We start from the raw sequence: 19,147 nt of genomic DNA, 5'->3' as shown, positions 1-19,147 counted from the left end.
AAAAGAATATGGTCAATGCTATGAAACAAAGCAATGATCATACTCCTGTTCCATTCTGTGTTGGTTCAGTTATGCTTGTTCAGTTCCACGGTGAAAGCCTCATTCCATGCAGTGTATGTTTCCCTGGTCACAGCCACATACACGAAGAGAACATTTCTTACGGATCACTAGGCAGGTCACCAGGGGAATCAGGGAACCCTTCGTGAGTTTACAATACCTTCGTGGAAACAGGACTTGACCATAAGAAGACATCAATATGATGTTACTAGTTTCTCATCACCTACAGCTCATACTAAATACACGTAAGGGGAATTCACAGGCGGAAGTAATTCATTTCAGTATTTGTTGACTGCCTGCCCTGGGTGGTCTGTGCATGTTGGAGCCATGTGGCAGTGCAAGCATTTGCCCAGTAGATGGCGCCCAAGTGATCCTTTCAGATCGTTTAATTCTGGAGGAGGAGGGCTTCTTGCTGAACACCGTTGTAGAACCCGGGCACTTTTTCCTGAGTGCCATATAGAACCTTAGAAGAAAGGAGGAGTGCCAGGCAAATGCCAGAAAGGATCACACATGCTTATATTTTAATTATAGACCTTTCAGTACTGAGCAGACGTGGTAGCACCTTTATTTGCTCACTGTCCTTGACAATGCTCATCACAGATGGTTTTAATCCAACTCTTTATGGTCTTAACATCCATTATGTGATCGATTCATTAATAACCATTGACAAGTTACATTAAGCAAGAGAACTGGAGAAGGGCTGGAGGTCACTGAGCCCAGGGGAAAACTTTCTTCACATTTTCCTGGCCAGGAAAGATTGCTTTAGTAATCGCAGAATATTCAGAAGAGTGATTCCTTTTTTCTTCAAGTTTTTATTTTGATAAGTTTTAAATACACAGAGTTGAAAAAATACTACATTCATTCTTTACCTGGATTCACCCTTTATTATCATTTTCCCACATTTGTCTTCTCTCTCTTCTGTACAGTGAGCACATGAATTTTCATTTTTCCCCCCTTAATCCTGTCGTCCTCTTTTTGATGCTTAAATTGTCCCAGAATTGGCCACCAAAGTCCCTTTAAGATGAGTTTACTGCATCGTTCTGTGAGCACTTCCTTGCTTCTTGGCACTGCCCCCACCCCCTCAGTGTTTCAAATGTACAAGTCCTGAAATCAGCCATTTCTCCAATCCTGGTTCCTTTGGTGGGGAATGATATTTAGGAACTGTGATCTGACGCTGGCAATGAGAGGCACTGATCTCTAAAGGTAAAATCAAGGCTTCCTTTCAAAGCTTCTTAAACTGGAAAGTTGAGTTCTTAAGTGCAACCACTCTGCAGTCTTCCAGAGTGAAGTTTATTTAACTTGGCCTTCAGACCAAGTTCCTAAGCCACTAAATGAGATGAGCAGGAGCGGGCCGGAGAGCCTCCCGGATGTCACGCTTCTAGGTAGCACCGAAGTGAGGCCAACACTTCAGGCCCCGAAGGGTCATGGGGAGGTAGGAAGGTTAGGAGAGCAACCTAGACGAGAGAGGGCTTATGGGGAGAGTTTAGTAGGCCTGTAATACTTTTCATTTCCTTAGTCATATTGTAGATAGACAGAGGAGCAGAGGAACGGGCCATCAGTGGTGACCAAAATGTGGGGTTGGAATATCAGAGAGGAGCACGATTTGTGCTGGCTGGTCCAGGAATGATTAAGAGTCAATGAGAAAGAGAGAGAGAAGGAGAAAGAGAGGGAGAGAAGGAGGGAGCAAAAGAGAGAGAGAAGGAGAAAGAAGGAAGGAGGGAAGGAGGGGGAGGGAGAGAAAAGGCCCACAAAGCTGGGAGTCTGATTTACTCATCTCTGGAGCTGTACTGCTGGGGAAGAATAGAGTCGCCTGGGTGGAGTTACTGAAAGCTGGCTCACAGAAGTCTGGGCTTTTGTGTCCTGACGCCCCCAGGAAAGGAGCAGTGCTCACCTGGGTACAAATCGAGGATGGTATTCAGTGCAGTTCAGTTGCTCAGTCGTGTCCGACTCTTTGCGACCCCATGAATCGCAGCACGCCAGGCCTCCCTGTCCAGCACCAACTCCTGGAGTTCACTCAGACTCATGTCCATCAAGTCAGTGATGCCATCCAGCCATCTCATCCTCTGTCATCCCCTTCTCCTCCTGCCTCCAATCCCTCCCAGCATCAGAGTCTTTTCCAATGAGTCAACTCTTCGCATGAGGTGGCCAAAGTACTGTTAGCATCATTCCTTCCAAAGAAATCCCAGGGTTGATCTCCTTCAGAATGGACTGGTTGGGTCTCCTTGCAGTCCAAGGGACTCTCAAGAGTCTCCTCCAACACCACAGTTCAAAAGCATCAAGTCTTCGGATGGTATTATGTGGTGGTTAACAGCTGGGCTTGAAACCAGGCTTTTAATCAGCAAGACCTGGATTTTAATCTGTTTCATGACTCCTTCTGTGACTTTGGCAATGCTACCCAATCTTTGTAAATCTCAGCTTCCTCATTTACAAAATGAGGGAAATAACAGTGCCCCATCAGAGGATTTAATGAAGGATTAATGTGAGGGTTAAATGAAGTGCTATCTATGAAATTCCTTAATAAGGAGTCTGGAACATAGTAAGTGCTTGGTAAATGGTAGCTGCTATTCATATTATTACTAAATCAGAGCCTTGAAGGGCACTCTTTCTCTTTTCTTTGTTGGGAAGGAAATCAACGTGGGGCCACAGAGGAAAAATAATAAAACAGAACTCCCTAAGAAACAAGAGGATAATACGCTGGTCATGAGGAGATCAGGGCTTCCCGGGTGGCCCCAGTGGTAAAGAATCCACCTGCCAATGCAGGAGATGCAGGAGACGTGGGTTTGATCCCTGGGTCGGGAAGATCCTCTGCAGGAGGAAATGGCAGCCCACCCCACTATTCTTGCCCAGAGAATTCCGTGGACAGAGGAGCCTGGCGGGCAACAGTCCACGGGTCACAAAGAGTTGGACGCGACTGAGCGCAGACACGTGGGAGGCTGCTTTCCAGGACAAGTATTGTATATGTGGTGAATAGCATTTCATACTTTATGTGCTAAAGTTCTTGATTCTAGAGAATGAACATTTGAACTTTTGCAGATGATTTTATGTTATTAAAGAGCTCATTGATTATTGTTCAACTTCTGGTTTGGGTGGAGAGGGACATGAAAAAAGCCTTCCTTCCTCTTCAAACAGCAAAAATCACTCTGTAAATCAAGGGAAATTCAGAATTTACCTTAAAGCCATCACGTATCTATGAACACAGAATCTAAAAGAAACTAAACTCCATAGGAAAGAGCTCTTCCTAGGAGAGCAAGTGATCCAGGATACATCTTACCTGAGGCCAGCTACCGAGGTCAGGGCAGGGCAGGTGAAGGCCTGCCTGAGAAGGAGGAGGAGCCAGCCAGACTTGGGATGAGCCTGTGGGCTGGCCTATTGAACTTGCATCTAAAAAAGACCCCCAAACAAAGATTACCCTATCCACCGAGACTTCTCGGTGAAATTTTGTTGAGCAAGCAGAGGCTGGGGTGAGGCTAGAGAGCAGAACATCTTGGAATATTGTCATTTTCCAGTTTCAAAAATTTGTCATCTCAGAGTCTAGTGGTCTCACAGGCTCAAAGATTTCTGACCTTACAGTCATGGAAGTGCTGGAAGTTGGGCAGGGAGAATGTTCAAAATCAAAAATAAGTTTTCTAAGGTTCCCACTGCTTGACTTTCAAGATGCTTCTGGAGGGATTATAGCCTCAGTCCTGCCCCAAACCAGCTTGCTTCCTGATTTGATCAAATTGATCAGTACCTCATTCTACCTGCCTCATAGAGGAAAAGGTATTACCAGTCAAAAGAAAATATGTCTTTTCTGTTGTGACTAAGCAAGAAGAGAATAGGACCAATAGTCGAGAGAAGGATCAGTCAAGAGAAACACACCACATGGGATCAAATATTAGAATTTTCAGACAAGGAGTTTTAAGTAATTTTAAAATGAATATATTAAAGAATCTGCAGGAAAAGGTAATTATAATGGATGAAGAGATGAGAAAATTGAGAATAGAGTTAGAAAGCATTAATAAGAACCAAAAGGAAATCTCAGAACTGAACACATTGTAATATTTGAAATTAAAAAATCATCAGAGGGGATTAACAGCTGATTGATCACGATGGAAGACAGGATGAGGGAATTTAAATACAGGTTGGTAGAAATCAACCAAACTGAAGCACAGAGAAAAAAAAAAAAATTTAGTTGTCTAATTTTTTATGCTGCTCTAGCCCAGTCCTTGACTTTTGAATTGGATCATTAGGGTTATCTTAGTGTATGCTTTTTTGATGAAGATTGTGATGAATCTGGGGGAGAAAAACCTTTTTGCAATAAAGTGGTAGATGGTATTTTTGCTGGACAACTGTTTCAACTGAATGGATAGACCATTTGGTATGGGATTGGGAAGAGGATGCAAAAATGATTTGATTGGGCAGGAAGAGGCTTGATTTAATTGGCAGAGTCATTCATTCAGTTAATAATTAAGCACATATTTCACGCATATAAAGGTGAGCAAGACAGACAAAGGTCCTTGCTTTCACGGAACTGTGTCATGGAGGAGACACACACTTAAGCAACCATTGTAAAGTATTAGATTGATTGGAATTATAGGCCAGATCACAGGGTGGGCCATGAAGTCATTTCTAGAGACCTAATGAAGACGTGAGCCCCTGGTTAAAAGCTATCACTTCTTATGAGCCAGACGTTGCTCTAAGTACCTTCATGTAAGAACCATTCATCCTCATCCAGCCTTTTACAGGTGAGGGCATCGAGGCTCAGAGAGGCTGAGTCACTTTACCGCTTGCTGTCCGGCAGCTGTTACGTGGCAGAGCCAAGATGCCAGTTCAGAAGCTGGGCCCCAAAGTCCAGTCCCTTCCTCTGTACTAAGCCTCTTCTTGAAGTGAGAGGCCCTTGAGGTCTTCACTCCAAGTGCCTGTCTGAGGGATGAGCAGGTCAGGGTAGGATGAACCAAATCACATGGATGGTATCAGCTTCCTTCTTGCTTCTGGTCTGGTGTGTGGGTCATTCCCATGTCATCATCCAGGCTTTTGTTCTGCCATCCCTGTCTAGGCTCCTGGGCCTAAAGGCTTTGGAGCTTTAGCCAATGATGTAAACAGGCTCTTAGGAGACCTGGAGCAGTGGATCAGAACCTGGGCTGTCACCTGTGATTCTTTTGCCAAATTTGTGTCTCAGATTCAGACAATACTTGAAAAATGACAGTGTTAGCTGCCATTTATTGTTTATGTGTGCTAAATGCCTTACATACAGTAAGTATCTCATTTAATCCTTAAATAATAAATCAGCAACAACAGCATGGTTGTAGGTACTCCTGTTATTTCCAAATGAGGGACGCTCAGCTTGGAAAATCTGAAGAAGTTGTCTGGGGTCACACAGCTAGGACAAATCTGAACTGAGATTAGGACCTGGTCTGGCTTCCAGGGGCTTCCCAGGTGGCACTAATAGTTAAAGAGCCCGCTTGCCAGTGCAGGCAACATAAGAGACATGGGTTCGATCCCTGGGTTGGGAAGATCCCCTGGAGGAGGGCATGGCAACCCACTCCAGTATTCTTGCCTGGAGAATTCCCTGGACAGAGGACCCTGGGGGGCTACAGTCCACAGGGTCATACAGAGTCAGACGTGGCTGAAGTGACTTAGCATACCCACACACGCCTGCATCAGTGGTTAGGACTCCAAGCTTTCATTGCTGAGGGTGTGGGTCAATCCCTGGTCAGGCAGCTAAGATCCTGCAAGTTGTGAAGCATGGCCAAAAAAAAAAAGGAAGCTATCAGAATTCCTTCTTTAGTCCTCCCTGCCCCCAGCCAAGAGGAAAGATTAAAAAAAAAAAAAAAATCCACTGCTTCTCAGAAGCGCCCCTCCCTCCTTTCTCCCCCAGCTGGAGATAAGGACACTTGTCAGAATGCTGGGGGTGTTCACTGCTGTTGGGAAGCTTCCAGCTCTCCTTCTAGTTTGGAAATTCATGAAGATTTCCTTTCAGCTCTGTCAAAGCAGAGTCTATCCAGCTCTCTCTCCGGTTTGGGTTTGCAGCAAGGATAGGGGAGGAGGCAGGGTTGGAGATGAGTCCAGGATTTGAGATCCCAGGGGCCAGTCTGGCGTGGCTGGCAAAATTCCCTACGTACACGCACACACGCACATGCACACCTCTTCCCTTGCAGCCAGACGTGGTCAGGGAATCCGAGCACGTCGTCCGGGCCCTTGCCACTCCCGTCTTTCAGCCCCAGGACCACCTGCTTGGCTGGCCAGCCGCACTTCATTGGCGGGGACACTTGGCTGTGTTCAGCCTTAGACAGAGGGTGCAGTGAGTCTGCCCTGCAACCGGCTCCTCGGACTCTCCATGGGGGTGGGAGTGAGACGGGGGCTGAAGGAGCCCCTTGGTGTGAGGAGGGCATGGGGTCCTTCTCCTTTGCCCGGTGCCCACTAACTGCACACCGCTGCCCACCCCACCCCGCAAAGCACATTTCTGAGACGTGGCCTCTGTGTCTCTGGCTGCTTGGAACTTGCACCCTGTCTTGAGGCCGACTCTGGCCTCCCCTCCAGAGTGAGAAGGGAAACATCATGAAGGTCCCAGCTGTGTGGTTGGGAATCCTGGCTGTTTCTGAAGGACAGCCCCTGGTTTCCAGGAGCCAGTGGTCTCACATCTCACGTGGCCAGGGGCCAGCGCCCAGATCGGGGGTGGGTCCCCAGGTACTCCCCAGGCATCATGAGACCCTCGGGCTGGCCAAATCCTGCTGGCTCCCCCGGATCTGAGAGGGGGAGAGAGGATCTGAGCATGACACTGCTGTCTGATTCCAGGGAGGAAACCAGAAGCTGGCTGGCAGCATCTGCTGCTGGTTCTAACTTGGGGTCCATGCGGGAGGTTTGCTGTGAGCTGGGACTTAACACCTTGTGGCGGGGAAGCTGCCAGTCCCTGGGGAGGGGCGGGGGAGGGGGGGGCGGAGGCTGTGCAGGAAGGTTTCTTTTTTTGTCTCTCACACCCAGTGTATCACTTCCGTAGCCGGGCAGCAGATGGGCGGACGGGGGCGATGAGGAATGTGAGGTGTGCAGGAAGACGGCATGTGCATTTCCAATAGCTGGAGGGGGCAAGGGGACGGGCAAAGATTCAATGTATTTGGGAATGGGGGTGGGAAATCCTGCCGCTTCAAAATGGTGCGGGAGAAGGCTGGGTCAGGAAACCCTAAGACAGATCCAGTGCTGGTACTAGACAGATTCAAGTTCAAGTCCCTGATCTGCCACCAACTAACAACGGCTAGCATTTGCTGGCTTTTCTGCTAAGGGCTTTCTGTGTGCATAATCTGATTCACGTCTCACAAAATGAATGGGGTAGATGCCAGTTTTATTCCCATTTGGCTCAGGTCTGGTGAGGTTCTGAGAGATGCTGTAACTCACCCAAGGCCACACAGCCGGTGACTCTAAGATTGAGACTCATACTGACAGGGGACTCCTACGTCCCATCGCAACCACTGCTCCACAGTTAGAACAGTCATCTGCCACCTTCCTACTTCCTGGCTGTGGGCCATGGGGATACCTAACTTCTCCCATCCTTAGGGTTCCTTGTCTGGGGGATGGGGAAATAAATGTCATTCGCCCAGCTTTCTTTTCTTAACTTTTTATTTTATATTGGGGATTAACCAAGTAACAATGTTGTGATAGTTTCAGGTGAACAGCACAGCAGCTCGGCCATACATATACCTGTGTCCATTCTCCCCCAAACTCCCCCCCCCATCCAGGCTGCCACATACCATTGAGCAGAATTTCCTGTGTATACAGTAGGACCTGGTCGTTATCCATTTTAAATATAGCCGCGTGTAGTGTATTCCCTTAGGAACTGTCTGTAAATGTGCAAAATGTAAAATTAAGGCGCGTGTGATGCCTGCTTAGTCGTTCCAGTTGCGTCCGACTCTCTGCGACCCTATGGACCGTGGCCTGCCAGGCTGCTCTGTCCATGAGTGACTAGTAAATACTCCTCCAGGAGCCTGGCTGTCCCTTCCGGGCCAGGCCTATTTTCTCCTCACTCCTCTCTCTCCTATCCACCCCCTCCCCAAGGATGAACTAAACCAATCTCTCCATCTACCTCAGCTATCTCCAAGCTTTCTCGTGAGGATTAAACCAGAGAATGTGTGTAAGCTGTTTAGCCAGTCCCTGGCCTGTCACAATGCCATCATTCATTCATTCAACAGCTCTTTATTGAGCAGCACGTGTTCTGGGCCGGTTTCCATTCTAGGTGTACCAACTAGAGGAGTGCTATGTCTACCAAAGGGAGAAGCAAATAAGTTAGAAAATTTCCAGTAGCGATATCCACTATGAAGAAGACAAAATCAAGTAACGGCAGTGACCGCAGAAGTATGAAGGTCCGTTTTAGCTGGGTGGTCCAGGAAGGCCTCTTTGAAGAAGTAGCAGTTGAGCTTAATTCCCAGAGGAAGGAGACGTGGAAGAGGATGAACCTTCTAGGTTAAGGGAGCAGTGGGTGTGAAGCCTGGAGTTGGGACAGGAAGGGGGCCGTGTGGCTGGCTCAGAGTGAGGACTGGGTGGGTGGTGGTGGAGGCTGAACAGAGGGCAGGGCCGTGGGTGCTGCGGGGAGGTGAGCTACAGGGCACAGTCTTTGGAGGGGTGAGTCGAGAGAGTAATGTGATCTAATTCATGTATTTAAGCGGTAGCTTTGGCAGCTGTGTGGGGAATGGAAAGTTGGGAGAAAGGGATGGATACAAGGAGGCTGGGATCACAGAGAGACAATGGAGGCCCGGCCAAATCAAGAGACTCACGTGGAAAGGGGCGAGAGATGCTTCCCATGCAGAAATAGAAGCAATAAACATCCTAATGATGAGATGACTTGGGTAACCTAGCAGTTAATCTTGCAAAAATCACACGCCTCAGACCTCAAGCTTATTGAAAACAGAGTTTGGGCTGTATTCCTACCCCTGTAGAAATATTACCACCATCATCTTGCCATGAGGCACCGTGCACTGATGTTCATGGTTTTCTTTTGAGCTTGGGAATTTATTGGGGGAGGTCATTAACGGCAACTTGAAGGTCTGGAGTTTATGATGTCAGACTGAGTTCCGTGTAGATAGGGTTAAATAAGCTTTTCCTATAAAGGGGTGGGTAGTAAATAGTTACATTTTTGTGGATTCTACTGTCTTGTTTTGCAGTTACTCAAGTCTGTCCTTGTGGCTGGAAACCAACTTTACACGATGCATTAAAAATGTATGTGGCTTTGTTCCAATAAAACTTCATTTAAAATATAGGCAGTGAGCTGGATTTGGCCCATGGATCATACTTTGCCAACTCTGGCAGAAAATATAGTTTATTTACGTGATCGAGATAATTTTTTCCCTACAACTAGGGTACAGACCTCTGCTTATCTTGACACTAGAAGATGTGATCTATGATGTAATTGAATGGAGACTCTGTTCTGTACTTTTCAAATCTTGGGGATTCCTTGGAACGGACTCAGGGGACCAAGGTGATAATGAGGATGGAGGGCTTGGGGTCCCAGCTTCTACTTCAACCAGGACCCCCTCTTGGATTCATTTTTTTTAAATTAAATTGGTGGTCTTCATAAGAGTTGGGGGGGGGGGGGGAAGGTCTTGGGAGCTAGAAAAAAAATCGAAAATCACTAATCCAGTTGAACTGGTTGGAGTTCATGTCCAGCTTCTGGTATTTGCATTAGACAAGTGCTTCCCTGGTGGCTCAGATGGTAAAGAATCTCCCTGCCATACCTAGGTTCCATCCCTGGGTCAGAAAAATCCCCTGGAGAATGGAATGGTTACCCACTCCAGATTCTGGCCTGGAGAATTCCATGGACAGAGGAGCCTGTTGGGCTACAGTCTATAGAGCAGCAAAGGGTCCGACACAACTGAGCGACTAATGCTTTCACTATTGCATAATTGCTCATAGAACAAATTAATACATACATTTTCTAATTGGATGGAGGCACATAAAAAGGAGTTGCTTTGGGATTATATGTGTGGAGTAGAGGGTGTGCAGGGGACACAGAGCAGAGGGGCTTACGTAAATTTAGATGCTGAACAAAGGCCACGGTGTCCCAGGTAGAGCTGCTGGGAGGGCCTACTTTCTGAGCCTTGTAAGCGGCAGCAGGCTGGTGTGTGGCAGTCTTGGAGAGCGGGCTGGACCTCATATTCAGACACAGCTAGGTTTTAAATCTGCTCTGTCACTTAATAGCTAGACAAATTATTTAATCTCTGGTTATCCATTTTTCCATCTGGAAAACTGGAATGATGCTATTTCCCTTCTCAAGCCGTTGGGTTAAATGAATGAATAATTCATTGCCAGTTGCCAAGCATATCACCAGGGGCTTGAGAAATAGAAATATCCTTCTCCATTCTGTTTTCAGGGGCATGGGGTGAGCTCAGAGGCTTTGAGACCTTTTACCATCTCTTTCCTGTTGACTCCAATTTCCATGCCTCAATCTTCTCTTCTCAGGATGTGGCCAGGTTCTACGTGTTCCAAAGGGTCAGATTTTGTTGGAGAGCTACCCCCTGAATGCTCACTGTGAGTGGACCATTCATGCCAAACCTGGATTTATCATCCAACTCAGGTAAGGGGCTGGGGTCAGAATTATGGAACCTGAGGTTTAAGGAAGTGCAATAACAAAACCAAAGGTCCTGAATCCTAGTAATCAGGGCTAACCATCTACATTTTATTCTTGAAAGCAGAAAATGTGTATTAGAGCCTTTCCCATTACCTCTTAGTGATTTTGTGGGATAAGGCTTGGGTAAGACTACCACCAATTAAATGCTTGTCCTTCACTGACTGCAGACAGTGGGGCTCAGGTGACAATGACCCCAGGAAGACACCAATATGACAGAACACAGAACTGAGAGCAACCTGCCCACCCATAACCGTGACCAGGTCACCTATTCACTTAGTACTGGCTGCATTCTATGGAACGGGAGGAAATAAGGCCAGGCCTAACCTTTAAGGACTTTGTACTCTAGATTGGGATTTATGCTTGTCACAGCTTCTTTCGTTGCTGTTCTCAGAAACCAACCACCACCTCCACAACCAATAAACCGATTCTTTCATTTGTGTGGAAGATAAGCCATTCATCTTATGGAGCACTGGGGTCCACACAAATGTTTAATTTATGCCATGGACTCAGTTGTAACTAGAGATAAATAACACAAGTGCATCCTGCTTTGTGAGAACTGTTCAACTGTTCAACAGGACATGGTACACACGACAGGTGCTCGATAGACCCTTCCTGCATAAAAAAAGTTGAAAGATCTGCTCCCTGCCTCCAGTGTTTCTCCTCTCTCCTAGCAGACACCTCTACTCTTCCTCTTTAGGAAAGCAGAGTGGCCCACTCAGCCCGGGACTTCTAGGGACGTTATCCACCTAGCTCTTCCCTTTTCTAAATCATGGAGACGTTGGCGGTGATAGAGATCTCTAATCTTCTAGAGCACAGGCTTCCAGTCAGTGTTTTCTGGGTGGATTGATGCACCCAGATGTTGCCATATGTCAGCTGGCTCCTCGATGGCAGTGTGTCATGCAGGAGGGGCAACACTGTATCCCACATTGAGAGGATCCAGGACTCAGGTCCCTTTCCCAACCCTCCTCATCAAAGCCACCCTTTAGTTGCTGGTCTTCTTGTTCCCTGAGGTCCTGGGGTGTTAGGATCAAGGTTCAGTAAATGAACCTACCCAGAGGAAGTTCAAGGAGCAAGTGAGAGGCTACACCATTGTGCTGAATGGGCTCCAGGCTGGACCTTCCAGTGTGATAAGGACAGTTTTGGATGCCACAGGCTAATTTTTCAGCAACTCAGGGACCAGGACAAATGGTCCCCTCAGAGGCCTCTGAAGAGCTTCTCTAAGACCCAGGATGAAATCAGCCCCGCCTCCCCAACTCCACCAACCAAAACTCCAAAATGTTGGAGCGGTTGAGCAGCACATCACCTGCCCAGGAAAGGGCCCTAGGGAGGCACAGAAGTATATAGGTTTCTTCCCTGCAAACCTGGACCTGCTGGCCAGGGACAGTTATAAGGATGGAAATACTCTGCAGCCTAGTGTCCAGCCCCAAAGCTGGTCGTCATCCCTGGTGTTCCCTTTTCCATTGCCTACCACAGCCAGGTCACCAGAGAATCTATTTACTCAGCTGTAAAATCATCTCAAGTCTTTCCACTGTCTCTACTACCAAAATTCTACTTTGAACCGCCACCGACTCTTACCTGGATTCTCTTGTGGCCTAATTGGCTTCCCTGCCTCCACTCTTGCTGGCTCTGCCATCTCCTCTCTTCAGAGTGACTGGAGTGACCCTTTAAAATCCTCTCTCAAATTATCATTCTGTTGGTGAAACCTTCCAGTGGTTTCTCTCAAGCTTGGAATAAAATTCAAACTCCTCACCGTACAAAACAGCTCCTGCTCTCCTCTCTGACCTTTGTTCATGCCATTCTCCCAGGTATGCACCGCCTGGCAGCGTAGCATCCCTGCCTCCTTTCATTTCCTCAGATATGCTCATGACTACCAGGGCCTTTGTACTTACAGATTCTCCTGCCTGGACCACTCTTCCCCATGACCTGCACATGGCTGGCTCCGTTTCATCAGTTAAGTGTCTACCCAGATAATGTCCTTGACCATGTATGTAGAAAGCTTACCCGCCCAGTCACTCTCCGTGCTCTCACCTGCTCTGTTTTTCTTAGGACTTAACACTCTCTACAGTTCCCTCGTTTTCTGGTTTCCTTGCTTTTTGTCTGTCCCTCAGATCAGAACTCATGAGGGCAGGCACTGTGTCTCCTAGGGAAGTTGCTGTACTTTCAGCACCTGGAACAGCGTCTGTTACAGCGCAGACCTGCCATAGATGTGTTGAATGAGTGAACACATGAGTGAATGTAAATACAGGTTGCAGTATCTCCTGTTTCAGTTTCAGAAAAAGCTGTGATCTCGGTTTGGTGGTGGACTTGCCCCCCCCCCGCCCTCCCCCTTTTCAGATTAAGATACCAAAGCCCAGAGAAGCAAGTGATTGCTCAAGGCCAGCAGTGAGCTGGTGGGGGGCCAGATCCTTACTACTATAGCATGTTCCACACATTATGATGAGTAGGACTTACACTCCTTTACAAAATGTTTTGTGATAAAAATCTCTGAAAAATAAACACTAGTCATACTCAGTGATCATTCCATTTTTTAAATAAGATCTTTAAGAGCATACAGAATCCTGACTGTTCTCTAATTCTGGCACTTGAAGTTTTTGCCCAAGGTGATGGAAGTGACCCTAGTCCGAACTTTTCAGGTGGCAGTTCTGAGTTCTCTATTCCCACTTCTGCAGAACGTGAGGAAGAATATACAGATGTACATTTTGTGAACCTGATACTCAGGCATTGCCTTGGGAATCTTTTGAAACGTTATCTTTTCCTCTCTTACCTTGGTGTGTGTCTGCCTCTTTTCTTACCTCGTGCAGATGAGAGCTTAGGGTTTTATCTTCTGCTTTTTTGATCTGCTGCACCCCAGTATTTCCAAACCCAAGATCCCTTTAAGCTAATCAAAGATATGTCTCTTTCAATTCTGAAATTTTGATATGATGCTACTGTTTCTACTCTTTGGGGCAAGAGTTATTGTTACCAAGAGGATAATTATCTTCTGATCCTTCCATCAGACAGAAGAGTATGCAGAGTTTTTTCCTTTGCTTGGTCTTTAAGATAACATATACTGTATCACTGTCCAATTGTAAAATTGAAGTATCCATTCTGTCACGTACTCAACGTTTGTGTATTGTGTCTACGTGCTAGGAACTGCATCAGGCACTAAGCAAACAGTGATGGAGTAAGACAGATGCCACACCCTGCCCTTAAGGAATTTGCAGTCTAGGGGAGCAGACAGGCATGCATGTGTGCACACACACTCATGAAATCAAGGAGATAAATATGAGAAAGTAAAATGTCTATACATATTATGATGAAAACAAGGGCTCTCCTTTAGAAAGAGTTGTCAGGGAAGCCTCTTTAAGGAGAGAATATTTTAGCTGAGCGCTGAGTTTAGGAAGGAACCAGCCAGGCAGCCTGGGAGGAAAGTGCCCCTGTATGAGGAGCCGGTATGCGCAGAGGTTCTCGGAATGCACTGTGGCGCCCCCTGCACCTGCCATGCGTCCACACACCTGCACACAGTACACCTGCCCACACACACGGAAAGAAATGCAGCTGCTCACAAGTCCTCCAGGGCCACGGTTCTACCAGATCAGGGCATAGCTCTTCTCTTCCGGAGGCCTGCTTGTCATCTGGCCTCGAACTTGCCCAGGAGGGTGGAAGGGTTCTTCAGGGCCTCACCTGCCTCCTGCTCTCGCCCTCTCCTCCTCCAGGATTGTCATGTTGAGCCTGGAGTTTGATTACATGTGCCAATATGACTATGTTGAGGTCCGTGATGGGGACAGCAGGGACAGCCAGATCATCAAACGTTTCTGTGGCAACGAGCGGCCAGCTCCCATCCGAAGCACGGGCTCCTCACTCCACATCCTCTTTCACTCAGATGGCTCCAAGAACTTCGACGGCTTCCATGCCATCTTTGAGGAGATCACAGGTAAAGGCCAGAGAGAGAAAGGTCGAATTTTATTTTAAAGTTTATTTTTTGGCCATGCCCTGTGGCATGTGGGATCTTAGTTCCCTGACCAGGGATTGAATCCATGCCCGCTGCAATGGAAGCACGGATTCTTAACCACTGGACCTCCAGAGAGTTTCCCAAATATCACTTTTTATGGCTGTGCTCTAGATAAACATTCCTTTCTGTGTTTCCCTCTCCTTCCTGCCCAGCCTTGTTAAAACCCCACCTGCTGGGTTCTCAGAAACGACCTGCACGTTCAGAAGGTGGAGAGAAATGGCAAGGGGTGTTTCAGAAACACTCACCAGAACCAAAACTAGGAATTCTTACTTTGTAAAGCTGCTGTGGCACAGATGGGTGAGGTCACTTGTCCACGGTAGCACAGCTCTGGAGATGGAACTAGGTAATGTGTACAGTTTGGCTCTGGGGCTCCTATTAGGGCCTCTCATGGTTAAGAGAGTTAGCTTTGGTCCCTGGCAAATTAAACCATACAGCTTAGACAAGTTCTACTGTTCTGGGCCTGGGTTTCCTAATCAGTGAATAAGGGCATAACCCTAGATCCTGCTCTGTCTCTGGGAGACAGAACAAATGAAGAGCTGAGCAGTGTCTGGTGCAGAGGAAGCCCTCGGTAGCCGCCCTGCCCCAGGCATGCCCTGAGCCTCCTTTGTCATCTTTCAAATAATTGTTCAAAGTCTGACACTACCCGGGAAATGCCACTCACTTTATGAGGAACTCTGCATCTGACTTCACCTCCTGTCCTGTCATAGGAGGAAGTAGCATTTGGCCAAAATGAACAATGGGCTCAGTGCTAAGGAATCACCCCAGATCTTTTCTACTCCTTGGAGATGGGATTGCATCAGGTTTTACAAGATAAACTCCAGCTTGCAGTATTTATTTTTTGAAACAAATAACTGAATTTAAGAAATTGCAATGGCCTTTTGACCATTCAGGCTCCCTTATGGAAGGTCTGACATGGATGTCTCAGGAAGGGAGGTGGGCGGAGGTGGAATCGGCCTTCCTTTAGCCTTGCCCATTCAGCAAGACCAGCAGACACTCCACCCTCTCCACCTCGTCCCCCTGAGAACGTTCCTGCCCGAGCCTCCAGCAGTTGCTCCTATGAGCTGTGATCTGGCTCCCTCCCAGGACCTGTCTCCTATGCAGACTTGCAGGGCCTGGGAGCTCCAGAGGCTTTTGCTGCTATGCTGTGGTCAGCCTGCAGCTCAGTCCCTGCCCCTCGGTGCCACACTGCCAGTCGAGGCTGAGATGTGTCTGGCGGTGTTCATGGCAGTCAGAAGTTGAGGGCAGAGGCGGCTCACCAGCTTGTGACCCTGTGACTGAGGGAAGGGTCAGGAGGGTCTCTTCCTCACTCTCCCCTGGAGAACTCTGGTCTGTGTGGTCTTCCTGTTCCTCAAGCACCTGGTGTGACCCACCTGCACTCTTTATTCCCTGCCTAAAGCCACCTTCCCACCCCTGCACATCATGTCCCATCCCCAGAGGCCCTGTCAGATTTCTCCTGCCCTGTTAAGCCTTTTCCCTTGTTCCAATGAGCTGTGGCTTTGCCCTTTTCTGAATGTCTTCTAGAACTTTCTCTTTTCTGACACTCACTGAATCACGCTTCAGGTTGTAGTCACTGCCGACTCTTCTTCACAAAGCTTTGTCCTGATGAGCAGGCTCTCTCTTCGTCTTTGTCTCTTGCCAGAGCCTTCCACAGAGCCAGCACTCAACTCAGGCTTGCTGCCCTCGGCCCAGCCATGTATTTCTACACCAGGGTAAATGAAGGTGGGGTTAGTGGGGAACAAGCAGACTAGTGTTTCCCAAAGTGTTCTCTGTAGAAAAATGGTCCCCAGGACTCTCTGTGAAATGCAGTCTCTCAGATCAAATAAGGCCTGTGAAAGGTAGAATGTTATGTGCATTCTTAGAAATTCACAATGCACATTAGAACGTGGAGTACGCTGAGAAGATCTGCAGCGCGGAAACCTGGTGGATTATCATTTAACCCCAGTAGCATTTCCCCACCGTATCTGAGACCATTAACTCTCAACATCTCAAGGGACTACGGTTCACAGAAGGCATGTTTGGAAATTCTTGAGTACCCTTCACCAGTGTCATGAAGTCAGCTTCGGTTCCTTTCCCCCAATACCCCGGATGCTGAGCTTCCTTGAAAAAAAGAGATGTGTTACCCAAGCCTGCTCTCTTCCCATGGGAGCCCCTATGGGAGGGGTGAAGCTTGCTTCTGCTTTAATTATGTGGTGCCCTTGTGTGTGTAGTCCTAGACTAGAGGTGTCTGGAGCAGACTTCTGGGGCCTTGGAAAACATCAAATAACATCAGCAACATTTGATTAGTGAGTAGCTGTTTTAGGCAGTCTTGAAACAGTGGTGACATGATTTCAATAAAAGGAGTTTAAAAATGGCAAGAAGACTTTAAAAGACAAGTGAGAGGCTGTGGTCAGGACTCCAGGCTTGAATGAAGGGGCTCACCGCACAGGGGTGCTGAGAGCAATTGCCTTCTCTCTTACAGCGTGTTCCTCGTCCCCTTGTTTCCACGACGGCACTTGCCTCCTTGACAGCACCAGATCTTACAAGTGTGCCTGCCTGGCGGGCTACACCGGGAAGCACTGTGAAAATCGTGAGTTTGCCTGCAGAGTGGGAGTGAAGGTGTCATGTGGGGCTGGCATGGAGAGGGTCTGGGGAGCTTGCTGGGGGTGTTGTTCCCTGGTGTCTACATGGTCTCTCCAAGATGACGGGTAACATGGACTCTCCCATTGAGTGAACCTCAAGAGGGCTGGGCTCCCTTTGAGTCAGAATGTTTGGAACCACCCCAGTTTGCCCTCACCTGCGGCAAATACCGCTTAGAAAGATCTTATCTTAGAAAGATACACCTTCAGTGGCCTTAAATAGTATCCAGAGCCCAAACACGCTGAGAAAGGGTCAACAGTAGAAAGCTACCATCATACACGCTCCTGAGGCCCAGAGTCTGAACTCCCTTTCCATCCCATGGTCTGAATTTTGGAGTCATGCTCCGGGGCACCATTCATTGTGTTTCTGTGCAGTCTGAAGCCCTGCACTGAGGATGGTAAAGATGTAGGATAACTATGAGCTCTAGATTCCCAGGGACAGTCCTAGTTTATGCATTTTGTTTATGTCTAGTTATTAATAGCATACTGTTTCATACGCGAGTATCCTGAGTGGATGACAAAGTACGATCATCATCTTATGATGATCTGACCAGGTTACATGAGTCACAGACAAAGCAACATTTTATTGAGAGACGACTATGCACTGAGGTCTATGGGAATGCACAAGAAAGCATGTCCTGCTGTTCTCTGAAGGACCTTATCCCGACTTGTGAGCTCAGCTCTGTGCTTCTCTGGTAATTCTTGAGCAGGTCTGAGAGGTGATGGGGCTGCGAGGGTGGTATAGGCCAGAGGAGTCACAGAGGAAAGAAGTCCGCCAGCCGTGGCAGTCCACATATTATTCTCTGGGATCGTTCCCTTTCTGCCCTTGCCACTTGAGTTCCCACCACCTCCTGCCTGAGCCATATCCTGGCTGTCCCATCGGGTCACCCACACTTTCCAGTTCTTGCAGACAGATATCAAACAAATGACTTACTCCAAAGCACGTAGGAGTTTCTCATTCATGTTTTTGAAGGGCAGAACATGACTCTTGTGTGCTATTAGACTCAAGCTTTTGCCAGAGGAGAGAAACTAGAACATGTATCTGATACAGCAAATCCTTATCTGATAATGGCATCTGATACAGCATTGCCCTTGGGAAGGGTACACACAGGCCAGTGCATACGGCAGCACCGGGCAGCACCCAGCCCAGTGGTGCGGTGCCCAGGACTGTGCCATTGGCAGAGAGGAACTTAAACACTATGACCAAAAATCAGCTATCAAGGGTCTTTGGTGATCAAGAGCCCTTCTATGTATGATAAGTGATCCTAATGGAAGTTTGAGACCTAAAACTGGTGTCCCACACTGGAGCTGTCACATGGGTGAAATGAGCAGAACAGGAGGAGTCAACATTTGGGGAAAAGCAAAGGAGGGCAGCTAATGACCTAGGGAGGGTTCCCCCAAAGCAGATCCTGACATGGGAACGTGTGTACAAATGACGTGTCAAGGACACGTCCCCTAGGAGAAGCTGGTAAGGGAGTGGGGAGGCTGGACCGGAAGGGAAGGAAGCCAAGCAAAGGCACAATTTCGGGCAAAATCCCAGCCTGAGTGTTAACAGGCAGTGGAATCTGGAATGGAAAGTACATCTCAGAGTGTGTCCTGGCTTTAACGCAAGACAGCTGGGCTTTCACATCCCAAGTGCGATTGGCAATTGGCTAAGGTCTGCCTTGGGCAAGTGGGACATGCTTAACGTTCTGTGCATGTGCCAGGGTGGTTCCAATAACACTCGAGCAGTGGAGGCATTGGCTGGTGCAGGCCATTGGAAGGATACAGAGCAGATTGGGTGGGGGAGGGGAGGGAAGCGGCATCCCAGGACAGGGCCCCAGCAGCCTCTGCTGTCACTTCTAACTGGCATGCTCAGGTTACTTTGGGGTCATCCTATATATAAGAGACCTG

General features: G+C 47.8%; 1 protein-coding gene across 1 annotated transcript in view; it reads left to right on the top strand.

Annotated features, from left to right (window-relative positions):
- Window positions 1-19,147, top strand: part of PAMR1 (peptidase domain containing associated with muscle regeneration 1) — an 80,192-nt gene that overhangs the window by 34,502 nt on the left and 26,543 nt on the right. The window contains exons 4-6 of the mRNA XM_052652729.1: window positions 10,480-10,594; window positions 14,344-14,561; window positions 17,098-17,205. Of these exons, the coding sequence (XP_052508689.1) occupies window positions 10,480-10,594; window positions 14,344-14,561; window positions 17,098-17,205 (441 nt within the window). The remainder of the gene's footprint in view (window positions 1-10,479; window positions 10,595-14,343; window positions 14,562-17,097; window positions 17,206-19,147) is intronic.

The sequence above is a fragment of the Budorcas taxicolor genome, chromosome 15 (genome assembly GCF_023091745.1).
Source record: "Budorcas taxicolor isolate Tak-1 chromosome 15, Takin1.1, whole genome shotgun sequence".
NCBI lineage: Eukaryota > Metazoa > Chordata > Mammalia > Artiodactyla > Bovidae > Budorcas > Budorcas taxicolor.
This window is presented reverse-complemented; position numbering and strand designations above follow the sequence as displayed.